The sequence below is a fragment of the Chelonoidis abingdonii genome, chromosome 1 (assembly GCF_003597395.2).
Source record: "Chelonoidis abingdonii isolate Lonesome George chromosome 1, CheloAbing_2.0, whole genome shotgun sequence".
NCBI classification, from domain to species: domain Eukaryota; kingdom Metazoa; phylum Chordata; order Testudines; family Testudinidae; genus Chelonoidis; species Chelonoidis abingdonii.
Window position 1 is genome coordinate 41,462,910 of NC_133769.1, and position 18,000 is coordinate 41,480,909.

General features: G+C 44.3%; 1 protein-coding gene across 2 annotated transcripts in view; it reads right to left on the reverse strand.

Moving 5' to 3' along the window:
* Positions 1–3,514: 3,514 nt before the first annotated feature.
* PLXNB2 (plexin B2) overlaps positions 3,515–18,000 on the reverse strand; it is a 358,989-nt gene continuing 344,503 nt past the window's right edge. For both annotated transcript variants that reach the window (XM_032769366.2, XM_032769365.2), the window contains exons 35-38: positions 16,952–17,016; positions 15,488–15,563; positions 12,867–12,941; positions 3,515–5,394 (exon numbers count right to left, since the gene is read on the reverse strand). In XM_032769366.2, coding sequence (XP_032625257.1) covers positions 5,290–5,394; positions 12,867–12,941; positions 15,488–15,563; positions 16,952–17,016 — 321 coding nt within the window. In that variant the 3' untranslated portion in view covers positions 3,515–5,289. The remainder of the gene's footprint in view (positions 5,395–12,866; positions 12,942–15,487; positions 15,564–16,951; positions 17,017–18,000) is intronic.

The window sequence follows — 18,000 nt, forward strand, 5'->3', positions numbered from 1 at the left end:
ACTACCTGGTCAGTCTCTGGGTACGGTGCTGAGGATGTAAGTCCCACCAACTCCTTCCTTGGAGGTCTGGAGAGGGAGTCAGATGGTCCTTCTGAGGCTCCAGCTGCTGAGCAAGCCCCCACTGTGGGCTGCATTGGGGGCCACGGTGCCCACAGGTACCACTGGTCCAGCTACGGGGCCCAGTGCCACTGCACCTACTGTGCCACCAGTGGAGCTGGCTGTTCAGCCTGGCTGGCCTGGACCATCGATGGATGGCTACAAAGGGAGGCTGGGCTGACATACGACCTGCTGCTGTCCTGGGAGGAGCAGCGGCACCGGGAGCGATGACAACTACGGGACCATGATCCCGATGTGGAGGACCAGTACCATTAGTAACAGCTGCTCCGCGATCAGCTCCGGTGGTGGACTCACGACAGTGAGACACCCATCGGTGCCTGGGGATGCCGAATGAGAACGACGTCGGCGTTCATGCTGTGACTGGCTGCGATAGCCCCTCCAAGATGAGGACCTTTGGCATTGTCTGCTGCGGTCCCGTTGGTGTTCACTCCTCGAGGCGAAGCGGTGCCGAGAGTCTCAGTCAGAGACAGAACCCGAGCAGACAGCCTGGTGGGCACTGAGGGTGATCCATGTGGACTTTGCCCTGAACGGTCGCTGGGTGGTGAATGGTGTTGGGAACGTTCCCTTGAGCAAGACCAGTACCAAGCTGGGGATGACTGCGGAGATCCTAGTGGTGGCTTGCCTCTGAAGCACAGGACTGACATCGGCAGTGCTCCTGGTACCAGCATGGACATAACATCCCAGGCCGCCTGCAGGGCCTTCAGTGTGGAGGACATCTGGGCATCCGGAGAGGCCTGCTCCGAATGGGCTGAGCTACTCTGCTCGACTTGAGTTAGACGCCGGTGGGGATGAAGGACTGCCTGACGGGGGCCTAGCTTTTGTCCCAGGTTTACTCCGGTGCTGCAGCGAAGAAGGCCTCTTCCTAGCCTTCCAGGCATGCCCCCTGAGCATGCCATGGGAAGCAGTGCTGACTAGTTGATGGCGCTGAAGGGTTGCCGTGCACTGACACTGTGGTGCTTGGTGCTGACTCAGAACGGCAGGCCGGAGCCGGGGTCAGTACCGACTCCATCAGGATAGCCTAGAGCCTAATGTGTCTCTCTTTTTTGGTTCAAGGCTTAAACAACTTGCAAATCTTGTGGTGATCGTGGAGATAGGTTCCCCCCAAACAGCGTAGGCTGTCTGTGTACAGATCACTCAATGGCATAGACCACCTACAAGTGTCGCACAACTTAAAACCCGGGGCACAGGGCATGCCCCGGCCTGGGCACTCAAAAGACTAAAACTAGAACTAACTACAGGTACCATATACTGAATGAACAAACAGTTTTGGGGACGAGCCACAACAAAGCTGGAGCAGAGTAGTTCCAAAGCACCTTCACTGGCAGCAAGAAGGAACTGAGGGTGGGAGGAGCGCACAACGCCCCTTATACCATACCATGGAGGCGCCACTCCAGGGGTCACTGGGGCGCTCCCCTATGGGTACTGCTAGGGGAAAAACTTCCAGCACCAGTGCACGTGGCGAGCACGCACACCTATTGTGGAATACACATGTGCAATCACTCAAAGAAGCAGCTAATGTTGAGACAATATTTAAAAAGGGTAAATGGGATGACCCAGGTAATTATACGCCTGTTTGTCTGACATCAATCTCAGACAAGATAATGGAGCAGGTCAAACCAGACTCGATTAATAAAGAATTAAGGGAAGGTAATAAAATTGATGCCAATCAACATGGGTTTATGGAAAATAGATCCCAAACTGATTTTTTAAAAATGAGATTACAAGTTTGGTTGATAAAGATAATAGAGTTGATATAACAGACTTCTGTAAGGTATTTGACTCAGTATGGCATGACAATTTGATTAAAAAATTAGAATGATATAAAATTAACATGGCACACATTAAGTAGATTACAAGCTGGCTAACAGATAGATCTCAAAATGTAATTATAAGCAGGGAGTCATTATTGAATGAGTGTGCTTCCAGAGAGGTTCTTTGAGGATCGGTTCTTGACTCTATGTTATTTAATCTTTTTTCAATGACTTGGAAGAAAACAAAATCATCACTGATAAAGTTTGCAGATAACAAAAATTGGGGGAGTAGTGTATAATGAAGACGACAGGTCATTGATGCAGTCATCCAGATCTCTTGGTAAGCTGTGTGCAAACAATATGCACTTTATTATAGCTAAATGTAAATGTAGACATCTAGAAACGTAGGACTTAGGCCATATTTACAGGATGGGGGATTCTATCCTGGGAAGCAGTGACTCTGAAAAAGATTTGCTGGTTGTGCAGATAATCAGCTGAACATGAGCTCCCAATGCAATGCTGTGGCCAAAAGGCTAATGCAGTCCTTGGATACATAAACTGGGGAATCTTGAGTAGGAGTCGGAAGGTTTTTACCTCTTTGACACTGGTGCAACTGCTTCTGGAATACGGTGTCCAGAATTCAAGAAAGATGTTGATAAATTGGAAAGGGTTCAGAAAAAAGTCACAAGAATGATTAAAGAATTAGAAAATATACTGTATAGTGATATACTCATGGAGTTGCATCTACTGAGTTTACAAAGAGAAGGTTAAGGAGTTACTTGATTAGAGTCTGCAAGTACATAAATGGGGAATCAATATTTGATAATGAGATCTTCAGTCTAGCAAAGGTATAACAAGATCCAATGGCTGGAAGTTGAAGCTAGACAAATTCAGACTCTAAATAAGGTGTACATTGTTAACAGTGAGGGTAACCAATCAGCGGAACGGTTTACCAAGGTTCATGGTAGATTCTCCATCACTTGCAATTTTTAAATCAAGGTTGGATGTTTTTCTAAAAGGATGTGCTCTAAAAATTAGTTCGGGAAAATTCTATGGCCCTTGTTATTCAGGACGTCAGATTAGAAGGTCATAGTGGTCCCTTTTGGTCTTGGAATCTATAATCTGTGAATGACAAAGATGATTTGGGAAGTGGCCAATGGATCCACTACTATACAGATCCACATATATAAATCCCACATGTAAGGGAGATCATGCAGCCTGGGTTACTACTATAGCCAACCATAGCTGATGGACAGCTGCTCTGCATCGTCACCTAATTGGAGGGTGAGGAGAGAGAACACCTTCAGCTTCCTTGAGCAAAGCCAAGTTACTTAGCAGCACTTGGCAATTTATATGAACTGGCCCTGCATAGTTTTCAGATTTACTTTCAAATCCCTAAAAACGTGTATATCTCGTGGGATTTCACTGTGGGATACTGCACTGCATCCTCTTTTTTCAAGTGTGTGCTCATTTTCTGAGCAAATGACCACCAACTGCAGAAAACATTGTACCCTTCATTACCAACCACAAGAGATGCTGCTGTAATATCACCCTTTAAAGGAAGCATCTACATTACTTTAAATTCCCTCCCTTCTTCCCCCAAATCCCAGCCTTGATTCAGTAAAGATCCTGTGACACTCAATGGAAAAAAAAAAACACATTGTATTTGATTTACAATTAACAGGATTTACAAATGATAAAAAAACATATTAGCAATGAAAATATGATGGATGTCTGTTGATCAGGGAGTAGCAGGCACAGTGTCTTTGATGCAGCATTCTTATGTACCTCGGTCCTGAAAAATGGAAAGTAACTTATGTCCCAGCCATGCTGAGTAATGTCTATAAATGGATACAAACAAGTCTTTTTTTTTTAAAGAACTGGATTGGGCTGGGAAAGTGACCCTGTGATGAGACCTTTGACTTTTAGAAAATTAGGGGAAGGCCATTCAATTCACAAGTTTGAGGATATTTTCAAAAAGGATAAAAATCAACAGAAGTTAAACTCACTGTAGGACAGAAAACAGGGAAGAGAGAGAGGGCAGCAGAAACTGCATTATCTTGCCAAGAATCAGCAGGATTCAAGTGCTCAGCAGGCAAAAAAAGCAATAATGAAAGGGAATTAGTGCACATGGCAGAACTACATTAAAATGCTACTTGAACTGCCAAAAAACTGAGACACAAGAATGAAACAAAGTTCTCTGATGTGTAATACAGCAATTGAAGAAAACGTACCTAGCTTTTCAAATTGTATAGAACTTATATCGTAAATACACCTTTTGACAAGTAATTTTAATTTTCACTGCTATTGGTTATGATGTATATTTGATCAAATGCAGCATTCCAAGGCTTGATTGAGTGGTATTTAGCTACATGGATATAAGATTTTTCTAGTATCATTACTAGTATTTTACATCACAAGTACAATAAAAAAAACAAGTGGTAGTTTTTCTAGACAGTTCCAAGATTCAAATAAAAAGAACCAGAACCATTCTGATAAAAGATATTATACATAACAATCATGTTAAACAGTACACTCTTGGCAAGCAGCTAATTACAGGCATTCTGCTGGTCATGTTTTTCACAAAAAGAGTCATTCAATAGCACATAAATATTTTTTTCTGATCTGCTTCTCTTTACAAAACCATTCCTCAGATTCACAGAATTAACACAAGTAAGGCACATTAGCATATATTGTAAAACTCACAATAAAAATAAAAGGTTGTAAAGTTTTAAGGGATAATTTCCTTTGCAGTGATTTCTGAATCAAATTGGAAGTTATCATCAGAACCTTTCCACAGGGGTGAGAGAACTATATTACTCCCATCACAATGAAGTGTGGTGGGTATGATACCACGCATTACCATGCCACGAGTAGTTAATTTACTGAGAAATAGTGTATCGTACCAAAGGTCATCCCAAGATCTTAAAGAAAAATCATAGCAGACATCATTTACTATGTTCATTATGAGTGTAATATAGCCAGTGATTTCAGAGCTATTAGGAAATTAATTTCCAGTTATTGACTTAAGAGGGGATATTGCATCTGTTTCTTCAAATATGCTACCATTTTTCCAAGTACAAATATTGCTTAAAATATAAAGGATGCTATAGTATTGAATTCACTTGCATAATAATTCTAAAATGCTGATGTTTCAGATTGTACTGTTTGATTAAATGAACTATAATTCTCACCTCAAAGGATGCTTTTCCCCACAGATGATTCATTTACACACAATACAGATTTTAATTAGAAGCATAATTTACAGTAAAAATTCTTTACATTGCAGCTCTGCTATCAAAAACATGAAATCTTTCATTTAAAGTTGTAATTATACATTAAAAAATAGAACACTATTTCCTTAACAGGAAGAATGAATTTAAACATCTTCAGATCAGATTTCTTTATTGTGGCTTTTTAATCAAAGGTCAGTCACTTTATTCTCTAATGCAGCTGCTATCTGCTGTAAACGGAAGGCAAGCTGCATTTTTTGTGCAGCTGGGTCCTCTTCAAGTGCATTTATGATCTGTAAGAAAGAGAAACAGAATGCTCAGAACGAGTCAGTCGGCATCTAGGTTGCTACATCAAGTATTTAACACTACTTTGGTTTTCAGAGTGTATGCATGTACTAAATACTTTTCCTTCACTGTGCCCCTCTGCTCCATTCTTCCAGTGAAGATTCTGTCTCCAGCCCTTTATCTATATAGGTTTTTATAATATCTCCCATCACTGTGGTATCAAAGTGACTTTAGAAAGTAAAATTGTAGATTTTTAATGTACTGCCTATAAACACTGAAGCATTTGTTTAATAATGATTATTTATTCCAATAACAACTTTTACTTCTGTTGCACCTTTCATCCTAGGCTTGCAAAGTCCCTTACAAATATTAATCAGTCTCCACTCCTGAGAGTTGTGCACTGTACTCCAGCTATTACTGACTGCAGGATGGCTCATGATGGCCACAGCCAGCCAGCATAGATTAGAGAAACTCTAAGGCTGTTCTGAATTGAAAAAGGGAACCTCTACAGAACTGGTCACAAAGTCAGGGAGTTGTAGGCAGCTCTTTTATGGCTTTTTCTGGATATAGCTGAGAATCTTGTTCAATGTCTTATAGTCTAAACAGCATGAAGATGGCCAAAGAGTGGTATCCTATGATGTGGTATTCTACCACATGGCCTATGATATGCAGAATACATGCCAAACAACAATCCAAAGAGACTAATTATAAAAAGCTCGGGATGGAAGAGGCAAATAGGTCATTTAATTTATTCCACTTGCTGTGAAAGGGCTGTTCCCAAAATACATTTCCTAGGGCTCTTAATGTCAAATGTCTCAGACAATGCCATTTCCACCACATTCTTTTGGAAACTACCTCACAATCTGATAGTTTAGGAGGGGTAATGACATATAGTAAAAATGTTTCTTTTCAAAAAGTTACCTTCTGAACCAAACTTATAAATTGTAAACAGACAAAAACAAAAAGGACTTTATGTTTAAATGCCAATTTGTTAGATGTGCAAAAACTTTAAAAATCCAGTGTCCTTGTCACTATTTAAGTTTTTTTATTTACATTTTGTTCTTTTTTCAACTTAGGTAATGAAAAATCAGTGAAGTCAGTATCACTCTTGTTAATCGTTTCTCTTTCAGGGGCTTAGTGTTCCTTGCAATATTTAGGTTCTAAACACTACAGGAGACTTGTCTAAAAAACAATTGTTTTTTAAACATCTTAAACATTTTGTTTTAGTGTGGAAACATTTCTGACACTTAGATTTTATAAACTCTTATTACAAAATTTAAATTCAGCCAAATTTAAGTGGACATCTTTCCTTTAAATTAATCTCTTTCCATCTAGTTTTAGCTCCTTTGCCCTGGCTAAATCTCCTTGGTGAATTTTTTAACTCATAAAAAAGGCACTCTTCATATACTTATGGACAAATAAAATGTATCCACTTAGTCAATGTCGCAGACCGCACAGATTAACGCAGTGCACTGCATACTGGGAATGGTAGTTTCAGTGTAAAGGATGAGGGCAGCTACAAAATACTGCAATTTATGCAATTTAAATTTTTCACAGAAATTAAATTTGCTTTGTTTAATGCAAGTTTGCTGTGGGCAGGTTATCAACATGGCTTTCTGGTAGAATATCCATGGTACCATACAAGTGCTGCTTCTGTGCAGTTCTACCCAAAAGGAAATTCTCACATCTACTGTTCTACAGCAAAAATGTTTAACATGTTTAGCACTTTTACTGGCCTTCAATTGAGGGATTAATCTTCAGCTGCAGCCCATGCGGGGGCAAGAAAAATGTTGCTTTAAGTTTCTTTTGTACTTCTTAATCCTGGGCTTTCCGTATGTCAGGCCAGTCAATTGGTGTAACATCAAAGGCTGCCCTAAATTACAATGGTTACCAGTGGTGGAGGAATTGCCATGAGCTGGACCATCTTGTCCTTGACCATTCTATATACACCAGTCATACTCCTGCGGCTGGCACAGGAACTGCTAAGCTGGTTCTATCCCACTGAGGGATCCCTGTCTACTGAATTAACCCTCTTATGTCTGGCTATGCCAACTTTAAAGTTGCTTTAGGCCAGCGGTGCTGTGTAAAGCAGCCACAGTGCAGCTAAGGACAAGGCCTGTTGCCTTTAATGCGAAGCGTTAGTAAAACCCCAAACTGCACTTTGGTGTGGGGCAAATGGACTAGCGAAATCACATGTGCCAAGTTCCTTTCAGATTCAGCATCTCTTCTTATTGGCTTTGATTTAATTCAAAGGCCTGGTCTACACTACGCGTTTAAATCGATTTAAAGAGTTAAATCGATTTAACGCTGTACCCGTCCACACTACAACGCCCTTTATATCGATATAAAGGGCTCTTTAAATTGATTTCTGTACTCCTCCCCGACGAGAGTAGCAGCGCTAAAATCGATATTGCTACTTTGGAATAGTGTTAGTGTGGACAGAAATCGACGTTATTGGCCTCCGGGAGGTATCCCACAGTGCACCACTGACCGCTCTGGACAGCAATCAGAACTCTGAGGCACTGGCCAGGTAAACAGGAAAAGCCCCAATCATGTATTCTTTCTTAAAAGTCATTCCCTGTAAGCAACCACCCTCCCCTTTGGATGTATTTTTATTAAAAAGTATTATAAAAGAGGAAGAGAATTATCAAGGTATGCCTGCCTGGTGTGCTTTGGAGAGAGACAGGAGGAAGGAAAAGGCATTAAGCTCATTTCAACGTAATGACAGCCTTTTGCTTGGACTGTCAGGGGGGTGGAGTGGGCGGGTGCAGAAAGCCTTTCCCCAGCGTACTTCACGTCTGGTGAGGGAGATATGGAATTGGGGAGCTTGAGGGTGGTTGAACATGGGCTGCAGCGGCCTCTGTAAGCCCGCTGCTCTTCCTGAAGATCCATCGTGCGTTGGGGATATCAGTTTGAGCACGCAGCAGCTGCAGCGTAGCATCCGCACCGCTGATCTTCTGCCTAACCTCTCGTCTCGAGCGTCTCTCTATCCTCCCGTTCACTGCATCTTTCCGTACTTATGCTAGCACATCCTTCCACTCATTCTGATGAGCTCTGTCATTGCGTGTTACTTCCATGATTTCTGAGACATTTCATCTCACATTTCCTCCTTCTGCCTTATTTGAGCTAGCCTTCGGGATGGGTAGGGAGGCCGGACAACTGTGTAGCTGCATGGGTAGGGAGAACAGGGAGAAGTATGTAAAAAGATACATTTTACAGAACAATGCTTGTACTCTTTCACAGTGAATAACACTATCCACTTACATACACATGTGATTTCACTACAAGTCGCTTTTGCATCGTTTAATATTGAGTGCTGTGACTCTGGTGTTGCAGATCTCACAGAACGCAGGTCCAGGCATCCAAATTAAGCTTCATGCGGCATGTAAGGCTTTCTGTTTGACTTCTCCAGCGTTCATTACACAGTGATCTATGATGCCTTGTTCCTTAAGAGAACCAGCAAACCCAAACCCTCTCTTTTCCCTCCTCCCCCACCGCATGGCTGTATCATGTAAATCACTGGATGATCGTGGCTGGTACCTGGGAAGATTCCTGCTCGCCAAACACTGAGAAACTCAGCGCTATCATTCCTCCCCTCCCCTCGTTTTGCTACGGGAAGAAGGATTAAGCGGCTGCCCAGTAGGAAAATCGCATGTCTGCCCCTAATTAACAGTCCTGAATTTCAACAGGTTACAATGAATGATATAACTCTCCTGAGAATACCACGCAGGATGCAGAACGTATGTTTCTGGAATGCCAGCGGTCACCTGGCCATAGCGGCTGTGCTTTGTGAAGCTATGATTCCGAATTACTTGCTACATGCATGGCGTGGAAAGTGTCATACAATGGGGACCAATAGGGCTGCCTTGCCAGAATGTCTGCAAAAGCTTTTTGAGTACCTCCAAGAGCGATTCATAGATATTTACAAAGACACTCACCAGAGGTCGCTTCCATGCTTCACTGTCTGGCTTGTGGCTAGGAGGGCTGGGACGGTAATTCTGGCGTCAAAAAGCTCCTGGCTGTTGGGCTAACGGAGTGCTGTGCGCTCTCAGCAAGCTCTTCCTCCTCATTTCCCCCTCCGCAGAATCCTCAGCCACGGTTGATATTACAACCCCGACCTCTGAATCCACGGCCAGGGTGGGGTACTGGTTGCGCAGCTCCTAAAATTGCATGCAGCTCAGCATAGAAGTGGCATGTTTTCGGCCTGACCCAGACCTTCCGTTTGCTTCTCTGGTTTCTGGTATGCCTGTCTGAGCTCCTTAATTTTACTCTGCACTGCACTGAGTCCCTGCTGTGCCTTTTCCGTCATAGACTTTGAAATTCTTTCAAATATTTTTTCATTTCGTCTTTCGAACGGAGTCTGTTAGCATGAATCCTCCCATATAGCGATCAGATCCAGTACCTCTTGTGCGGTCCAGGCTGGTGCTCTTTTCGTTCTCAGGAGACTGCATTGTTACCTTGTGTGCTATGAGCTCTGCGTGGTCATCTGTGCTGATCAGAGCTCCACGCTGGCCAAACAGGAAATGTAATCAAAAGTCGAGCTTAATGGCCTTTTCCTTTCCTCCTATCCTCTCCCAAAGCACAGCAGGCAGGGATACCTTGATAATTCTCTGCCTCTTTTTTAATTACTTTTAATAAAGAATACATCCAAAGGGGGGAGGGTGGGTTGCTTACAGGGAATGACTTTTAAGAAAGAATACATGATTTTTAAACAATGTACTGAATGACTTTTTAATAAAGAATACATGATTTTTAAACGATACTGACTTTTTTTTTCTTCAGCAAGCTGTAAGTAAAGGGGAAGGGTGGGTTGCTTACAGGGAATGAGTCAATCAAGGGGGGAGGGTTCATCAAGGGGAAACAAACACAGCAGTCACACCGTACCTGGCCCGTGCTGAAACTCGTTTTCAAGGCTTCTCTGATGCGCACCGCTCCTGGTGTGCTCTTCTAATCGCCCTGGTCTCTGGCTGCTCGTACTCAGCGGCCAGGTGATTTGCCTCAGCCTCCCACCCGCCATAAATGTCTCCCCCTTACTCTCACAGAGATTGTGGAGCACACAGCAAGCAGCAATAACAAACGGGACATTGGTTTGGCTGAGGTCTGAGCGAGTAAGTAATGTTCGCCAGCGCCCTTTTAAACGGCCAAATGCACATTCTACCACCATCCTGCACTTGCTCAGCCTGTAGTTGAACAGCTCCTGACCACTGTCCAGGCTGCCTGTGTATGGCTTCATGAGCCATGGCATCAAAGGATAGGCTGGGTCACCCAGGATAACGACAGGCATTTCAACATCCCCAACGGTTATTTTTCTGGTCTGGGAAGTAATTCCCTTGCTGCAGCCGTTTAAACAGAGTAGTGCTTCTGAAGACGCGAGCGTCATGAACCCTTCCTGGCCATCCCAGCGTGGATGTTGGTGAAACGTCCCTTGTGATCCACCAGTGCTTGCAGCACCATTGAAAAGTACCCCTTGCGGTTTACGTACTGGGTGCCCTGGCGCTCTGGGGCCAAGATAGGGATATGGTTCATCTATGGCCCCCCCACAGTTAGGAATCCCATTGCAGCAAAGCCATCCACTATCACCTGCACGTTTCCAAGAGTCACAACCTTTCGTAGCAGCAGCTTAACGATTGCTTTGGGCTACTTGCATCACAGCAGCCCCACAGTAGATTTGCCACTCCAAATTGATTCCCGACTGACCGGTAGCTGTTCTGGCGTTGCAAGCTTCCAGAGGGCTATGCCACTCGCTTCTCCACTGTGAGGCTGCTCTCATCTTAGTATTATGGCGTTTCAGGGCAGGGGAAAGCATGTCACAAAGTTCAAAGAAAGTGCTCTTACGCATGCGAAAGTTTTTGCAGCCACTGGGAATCGTCCCACACCTGCAAAACTATGCGGTCCCACCAGTCTGTGCTTGTTTCCCGGCGCCCAAAATCGGCGTTCAATGGGTAGAACCTGCCCCATTACCAGCAGTAGCTCCAAAACGCAGGGCCCGCGGTTAGGGAGAATTCAGTGTCCATGTCCTCATCGCTCTCGTCGCGCCGCGCTGCCGTAGCTGCCTCCTCCTCTCCTCCTGCCTTTGCAGTTCATGGCTCAGCATAGACAGCACGAGAGTGCGCGAGGTGTTGACAACGTTCACGATAGCGTTTTACTGATCTCAGCAGGGTCCATGCTTGCTGTGCTATGGCGTTTGCTCAGTTCACCCAGGGAAAAAGGCGCGAAACGGTTTCTGCTGCTTTCACAAAGGGAGGGGTGAGGCTGTACCCAGAACCACCCGCGACAATGATTTCTGCCCATCAGGCACTGGGCTCTCAACCCAGAATTCCAAGGGGCGGGGGAGACTGAGGGAACTATGGGATAGCTACGGAATGGCTACCCACAGTGCACCGCTCCAGAAATCAACGCTAGCCTTGGACCATGGACACACACCATCGAATTAACGTGCCCAGTGTGGACGCGCACACTCGACTTTATAATATCAGTTTTAAGAAACTGATTTTAGCTAATTCGATATTATCCCGTAGTGTAGACGTGGCCCAAGACTTCCTAGAGACATTCATCCCCATGGAAACCCTTGAATGGAAGTTTTTCTCCTTTCTTGTTCTCAGAGTAAAACTTGAGACCAGTGGGCCATTTACATCCTAGTGTGTTTTTTTCTCCTCAGTAAGGCTTCTAGGATCCAAGACAAATTTTGAATGGACTCCACAAGCATGCTTTTCAATCAGCCCATAGTCAAGAGCTATTCTACCCAAGTTTACCTTGGTCAGGCATTTTGTTTGCGATGACAAAACAGAGATTGTAGCATGCAAGTAAGTTGCAAGTAGAATTTAACTAATAAAAAAGGCACTCTTCCATCTTTACAGGCAAAACAAGTTTAATGGGCCATTCCTAATATAAAGCACTGGGATTTGACACTCGGTTTATCTTGTACAATTCCTCTTTTCCTGTTGGCATTGTTAGGTTGCAAGTAGGATGGGAAGAGCACTGAAGAGTAAATGATATTGTTAGTTAAAAATACGTCATTGGGAAAAAAAAGTATTTGATAATCAAAGAGTTCATTTACAACAATGCACTTTTGACCACTGAAACGGTCACGTCATTAGTGCAAGTGAAAAGAGAAGTTGTGGGTTCATCGTTTAGCACTGCCCTTACCTGGTTATCTGAGGGTATGTCCACACTGCAGTTAAAAACCTGTGTTTGGCAGACAAGCTGATTCGGGCTTGGGCTGGCGCCTGGGCTCAAGGACCCTGTGAGGTGGGAGGGTCCCAGAGTTCAGGTTGCAGTCCAAGCCTGAATGTCTACACTACAGCGGAAAAGCCCCTTAGCCCAAGTCAGCTGGCACAGACCAGCTGAGAGTATCTAACTGCAGTGTAGACACACCCCGAGGGTTCTCAAATCAATTATCTGGCTTACACTGATTTGTAGCCATTATGACTAGTCTCTCATAGCATATTAAATATTTATATTATTCAAATAAGGAACTTACCTCATCGTAGTATTTGTTAGTATACTGGTAGAGCTGGTGTAGAGCCACAAGTGTATTTAAAGAATCTGTGTGCGCCTAGTAATTTAAAAGAAAACAAAAGTCAAATATAGTCTTGGCTACTTAACAATCATAACCAAACATATATGTACATACCAGGTACAGTATAATTCTTTTTGCAGACTCAAGCTTTGGATCTTAAAACATTAGATGGGTGACTGGATGGGGTTGGAAGAGGGAGGGAGGATTAGAAACCTTGTTTGATGATTTTCAGCATTCAGATGTTAAGACTTTCCTGATGCAGCCTTTCCAGCCAGCATGCAACTCTCCCAAATAAAGGAGGTGGAAGAGTATTTTGAGTTACAGTATTAGTAAAACACCACATTTAGACTCAGACACATCTGCTAACTATATGGGCACGCATTGGTGAAACACAGTTAAAATCTGCATAGTGTTCAAGGTATTTCAGATTGGTTCTGTCAGTGCCACATGCATATGAAATCCTTTTCTTTCAAGCTTTTAACAGTTTGAAACAATTCACACTAACCTACAGCAAAGGTGAAAGTCATCAAGGGTTGGAGTACATGTGAATTTAAAAGAATAATTCAAATTATAAAGGTGGTAGAAGGGCTTCTAAATCATCATTAAGGCTGAAATTTTGTCATGGGTATTTTTTTTTTTTTTTTTTATTAAAGTCAGGGACAGACTGTGGGCAATAAACAATAAATCATGGAAGCCCAAAGCCTCACTGGCCAGGGCTGAAGTCACGGAATCCGTGACCTCTGTGACAGACTCGTAGCCTTATTCATCATATAGAGAGAATTTTACACTAATGTCTTTTCTTAAAAATATAAAACCTTTAACTCCTCTAAAGAACAGGCCATAACCTAAAGAAACTCTGTCACCTAAACACATTGGGCTTGATTCCTTATTGCCATTGTACCCCACTATAGTCAGATACACTTGTGCAAAGGAAATGCAGAGGAATGCTGCTACCAGTGTCGATGACTAACCAAGGTGCAGAAAAGTGGAGGAGAACCATACCAGTTCTTTCTTGATTTTATACTAGTATTCCTTAAAAATTATTTCTAGGTCTAGTCAAAACCTTTTGAATTTTGCTGTCATTCCAATTTGGAACAAAACAAAAAAAATTCAAAATTTGCCACAGAACAAAAATGCTGCAAAAATTTTGTTTTGGGCCAATCTAAATAATTTGTGTACCACCCTCCGCTTTGGCCAGGGCTGGAGCTGTGTGCCCATCCCCTGCAGCTTCGGCTGGGGCTGGAGCCAGAGCCACTGCTGTGTCCCCCTGCCCTGTGGTTTTAGCAGGGTCTGGAGCTGGGGCTGTGCCCCCCTCTGGCAAAAGGGCTGGGGCTTTGAGTCCCCTCCATGGGGAGCCAGGTGTCATTCTCCCTTCCCCACCTCATTTTTTTTTAGTAAAAATCACAGACAGGTCAGGACTCCCGTGAATTCTGTTCATTGCCCACAACACTGAACCTTAGCAACGGATTACTCCACATCAACGTAACAAAAATTAGTAACATAAGCCTCTCTTGCCTTGCAAGAAATCTCTACACATTCAAATGCCAGTTCATTTCTGGGATCTTTCAATTTTGTTGTGGCATTGCACTGTGAACTCACAATCTCTTCAACACTATAAACAAAACTAACCCATAGGAAATGCAGAATGAAAAACTATTTAACGGTGCTGACATTTTCCCACAATTAGCATGAAAAACCAAACACTCTTCTGGGTCAGTTTAAATGTGTTTGAAACAGTTAACACTCTTGATATTCTTAAAATATTCTTCTAAATCAACATTTCAAAAGCCACATGAAGCACAGTATATTATGTCTAACCAAGAGGGTTTCAGAGGTGTGGCATTATTCATCAGATGCTAGTGGACACTATGAACCCATTGTGACAAAGTCCCTCCTCTACCTGGGTGGGTCCTGGGCTTACTGGCAGATTTGCTCACCTCAGTGATCTTCCCCACAGTCTGGATCAACTCCTCCTGTGTCTAATCAGAAGTTGGGAGGTTTGGGGGGAACCCGGGTCCGCCCTCTACTCCGGGTTCCAGCCCAGGGCCCTGTGGATTGCAGCTGTCTATAGTACCTCCTGTAACAGCTGCATGACAGCTACAACTCCCTGGGCTACTTCCCCATGGCCTCCTCCAAACACCTTCTTTATCCTCACCACAGGACCTTCCTCCTGGTGTCTGATAACACTTGTACTCTTTAGTCCTCCAGCAGCACACCCTCTCACTCTCAGCTCCTTGTGCCTCTTGCTCCCAGCTCCTCACACACACTTCCTCTCCTCTGGCTCCTCCCTCCCTGACTGGAGTGAGCTCCTTTTAAAACCCAGGTGCCCTGATTAGCCTGCCTTGATTGGCTGCATGTGTTCTAATCAGCTTGTCTGCCTGAATTGGTTCTAGTAGGTTCCTGATTACTCTAGTGCAGCCTCTGCTCTGGTCACTCAGGGAACAGAAAACTACTCAGCCAGTGACCAGTATATTTGCCCTCTGCCAGACTGCTGTACCCCACTGGCCTGGGTCTGTCACATCATGCAGAGAAGACAATGAATAGTAGTATTTTGAGGATGAGAACACTTGTTTCACACTTACCCTGGAAATCTCTGCTAAATGAGTATTCATGTCCTGGTCACTCACTTGCACCATCTGACGAATACCTTTGTAGTAACTGCAATGAATTAACATAAAATTTCAGTAGGGCACAATGGGGAAGTAGAGGGAGGCAGGGGACCCAGGCCCACACTGGAGCTGGAAATTTGCCCTGTTGCCCCTCTATCATGATGAAGTGCTATAACCCCATGCACTTGCTTGGCCCCGACACCTTTACAGTCCTTCCAGTGCCCATGGTCACCAGGCACCCCCAGTCCCGGTGAGAAGTTGAGCAGGGGGCACTGGGAACCTCCAGTCCCCAGGAGGGTAAGGGGATTGGATCCAGGTTTTGGTGTTTGCTGGAGCAGTGAAGACACAGAAGGAAGATGGGGTGTGGGGCTCCCAGACCTATCTCATCCTGGTGGGGATGGTGATCTTCAGCCTGACTGCCTTTCTAGGTAACAGCTCTGGGTTAGATTTGGAGCAGAGATAATGTGGAGGGAAGAGCACGGGGCTGGATGTGGGGCAGAAGGCAGGGAGTGAGTGTACACCTGGGTGCAGGGGAAGTGAGGGTCTGGGTATAGAGGTAGCAGCTGTGGGGGCTGGGAGCAAGGGAGAGCTCTGGGTCCCCTCCTTAGGAAGATTCTGATTGCACCCTGGCTTTCACATAACATGAACTGCACTAGCAGTTTAATGGTAATACTATATTTTGATTTTGCGATTATTTTAAACAGGTTTCCAAATAATAATATAGTAGTTGCTCTACCACAACAGACCAATGGCCCATTTAGCTATCCTGTCTCCCCCTAGTCATTTGTACCTAATGTATTAGAGGATGGTGCACATCACAAAACATGTGGTACTCTGCTGTGCAATACCCTGCCATAGGAAGAAATTTCTGGCATCTGGTAATTATCTTATGCCTTGAAACTTTTGAAGACTTAGGCTCAAACTCTTTAACATGGCTAATGTGACTCTTAATGCTATTTTTATTCATATAGATCTCACCTTATTTAAACTAGGTAAACATATTATCTAAGATCAAAAAATAAAAGGGAGGAAGATATATTTTTGTTGAAAATGATTTCAGGGTTTGATGCTAGCCAGCTGTGGAAATCTGAACAATCAGACAGATTGTGTAGGCAAAATGGGAGCCCCTGGGAAATTACCTGAAAAAGAGACAGCCAAAATCTGTAATTTAAAATTAAGTGCTGCCAATAACTTATAAACACATACATAAAATCCCACTCATGTTTCATTTCAACATTTATCACATAGCTTCGGGGAGAAACACCACGATTCTAACTTTTTCAAGGGTATTTTATTTAACTATTTTCAGTGTTTGAAATTTAGGCCTTTTCCCTCCAACATTAATATTTTCACGGGTAATACTGCTGCTATGCTTGTACACAGAAGCTTAAACCAAGTGACTAAGAATAAACACAAAAAACTTCTCTATATACTTACTCTTCCACCATTTTCTTATAGTTAGAGATCTCTTTTGCATAAAGTAATTTGTTACTTGGAGAATCCTGGAAAATATATAACAGACACATTTTGATTATCTAGGAAAACTATCCTCCAGGTTTAGTGTTAATGTACATAATTAAGGCGATGTTTTAATCACGGGTATTTTTAGTAAAAGTCATGGAGAGGTCACGGGCAGTAAACAAAAATTCACAGCCCGTGACCTGTCCATGACTTATTAAAAATACCAGTGAATAAAACTTAGGGGGCAGAGGGCTGCCCGGGGCCCCCGCGGGTGCTGGTGAAGGGTGGCCTGGCTGCTTGGGGTGCGGGGGGGGGGGGAAGAGGGCAGCAGCACATGGCCTGGGACTCCTGCTGGTGCTGGGGGTGTGCGAGCAGAGAACCTCAGCCGAAGACCCCCGCTGGTGCTCCCTACCTGGCTCTGTGCCTCCCTGACTGTCCCAGCAGCAGAAGAGTTTGAGTGTGGGAGGCGGCAGGGGGTTGGGGAACGGGACGAGGTGAGGCAGGCTTTGGTCGACCCTTATCTGGGAGGCTCCCGGAAGCGGTGACATCCCCCTCGCTCAGCTGCTAGGCAGAGGCGTGGCCAGGCAGCTCAGCACACTGCCTCCGCCTGTAGGCACTGCTCCTGCAGCTCCCAATGTGAAGCCAGTGCTCTGGGTGGAGGCAGCATGCAGAGCTGCCTGATTACATCTCCGCCTAGCAGCTGAGCGAGGGGGATGTTGCCGCTTCCGGGGAGCCTCCCAGATAAGCGCTGCCCAGAGCTCGCCTCACCCCGTCCCGTGTCCCAACCCCCTGCTGCTGGGGAAGGGTGCCAAGACTGCCCCAGCGGCAGCCAGTGCGCCTTGGACAGGGGCTGCCTAAACTGCCCCTGAGCCAAGCACAGCAGCTGTTGCAGAAATCACGGAGGTCACAGAATACATCACTTCCATGACCTCCATGACAAACTCACAGCCTTATCAGAATACAACAGAATATACCTTATACAAGGCTCATCCCTTTACACACTTATCAGTACATGTTCATGCACT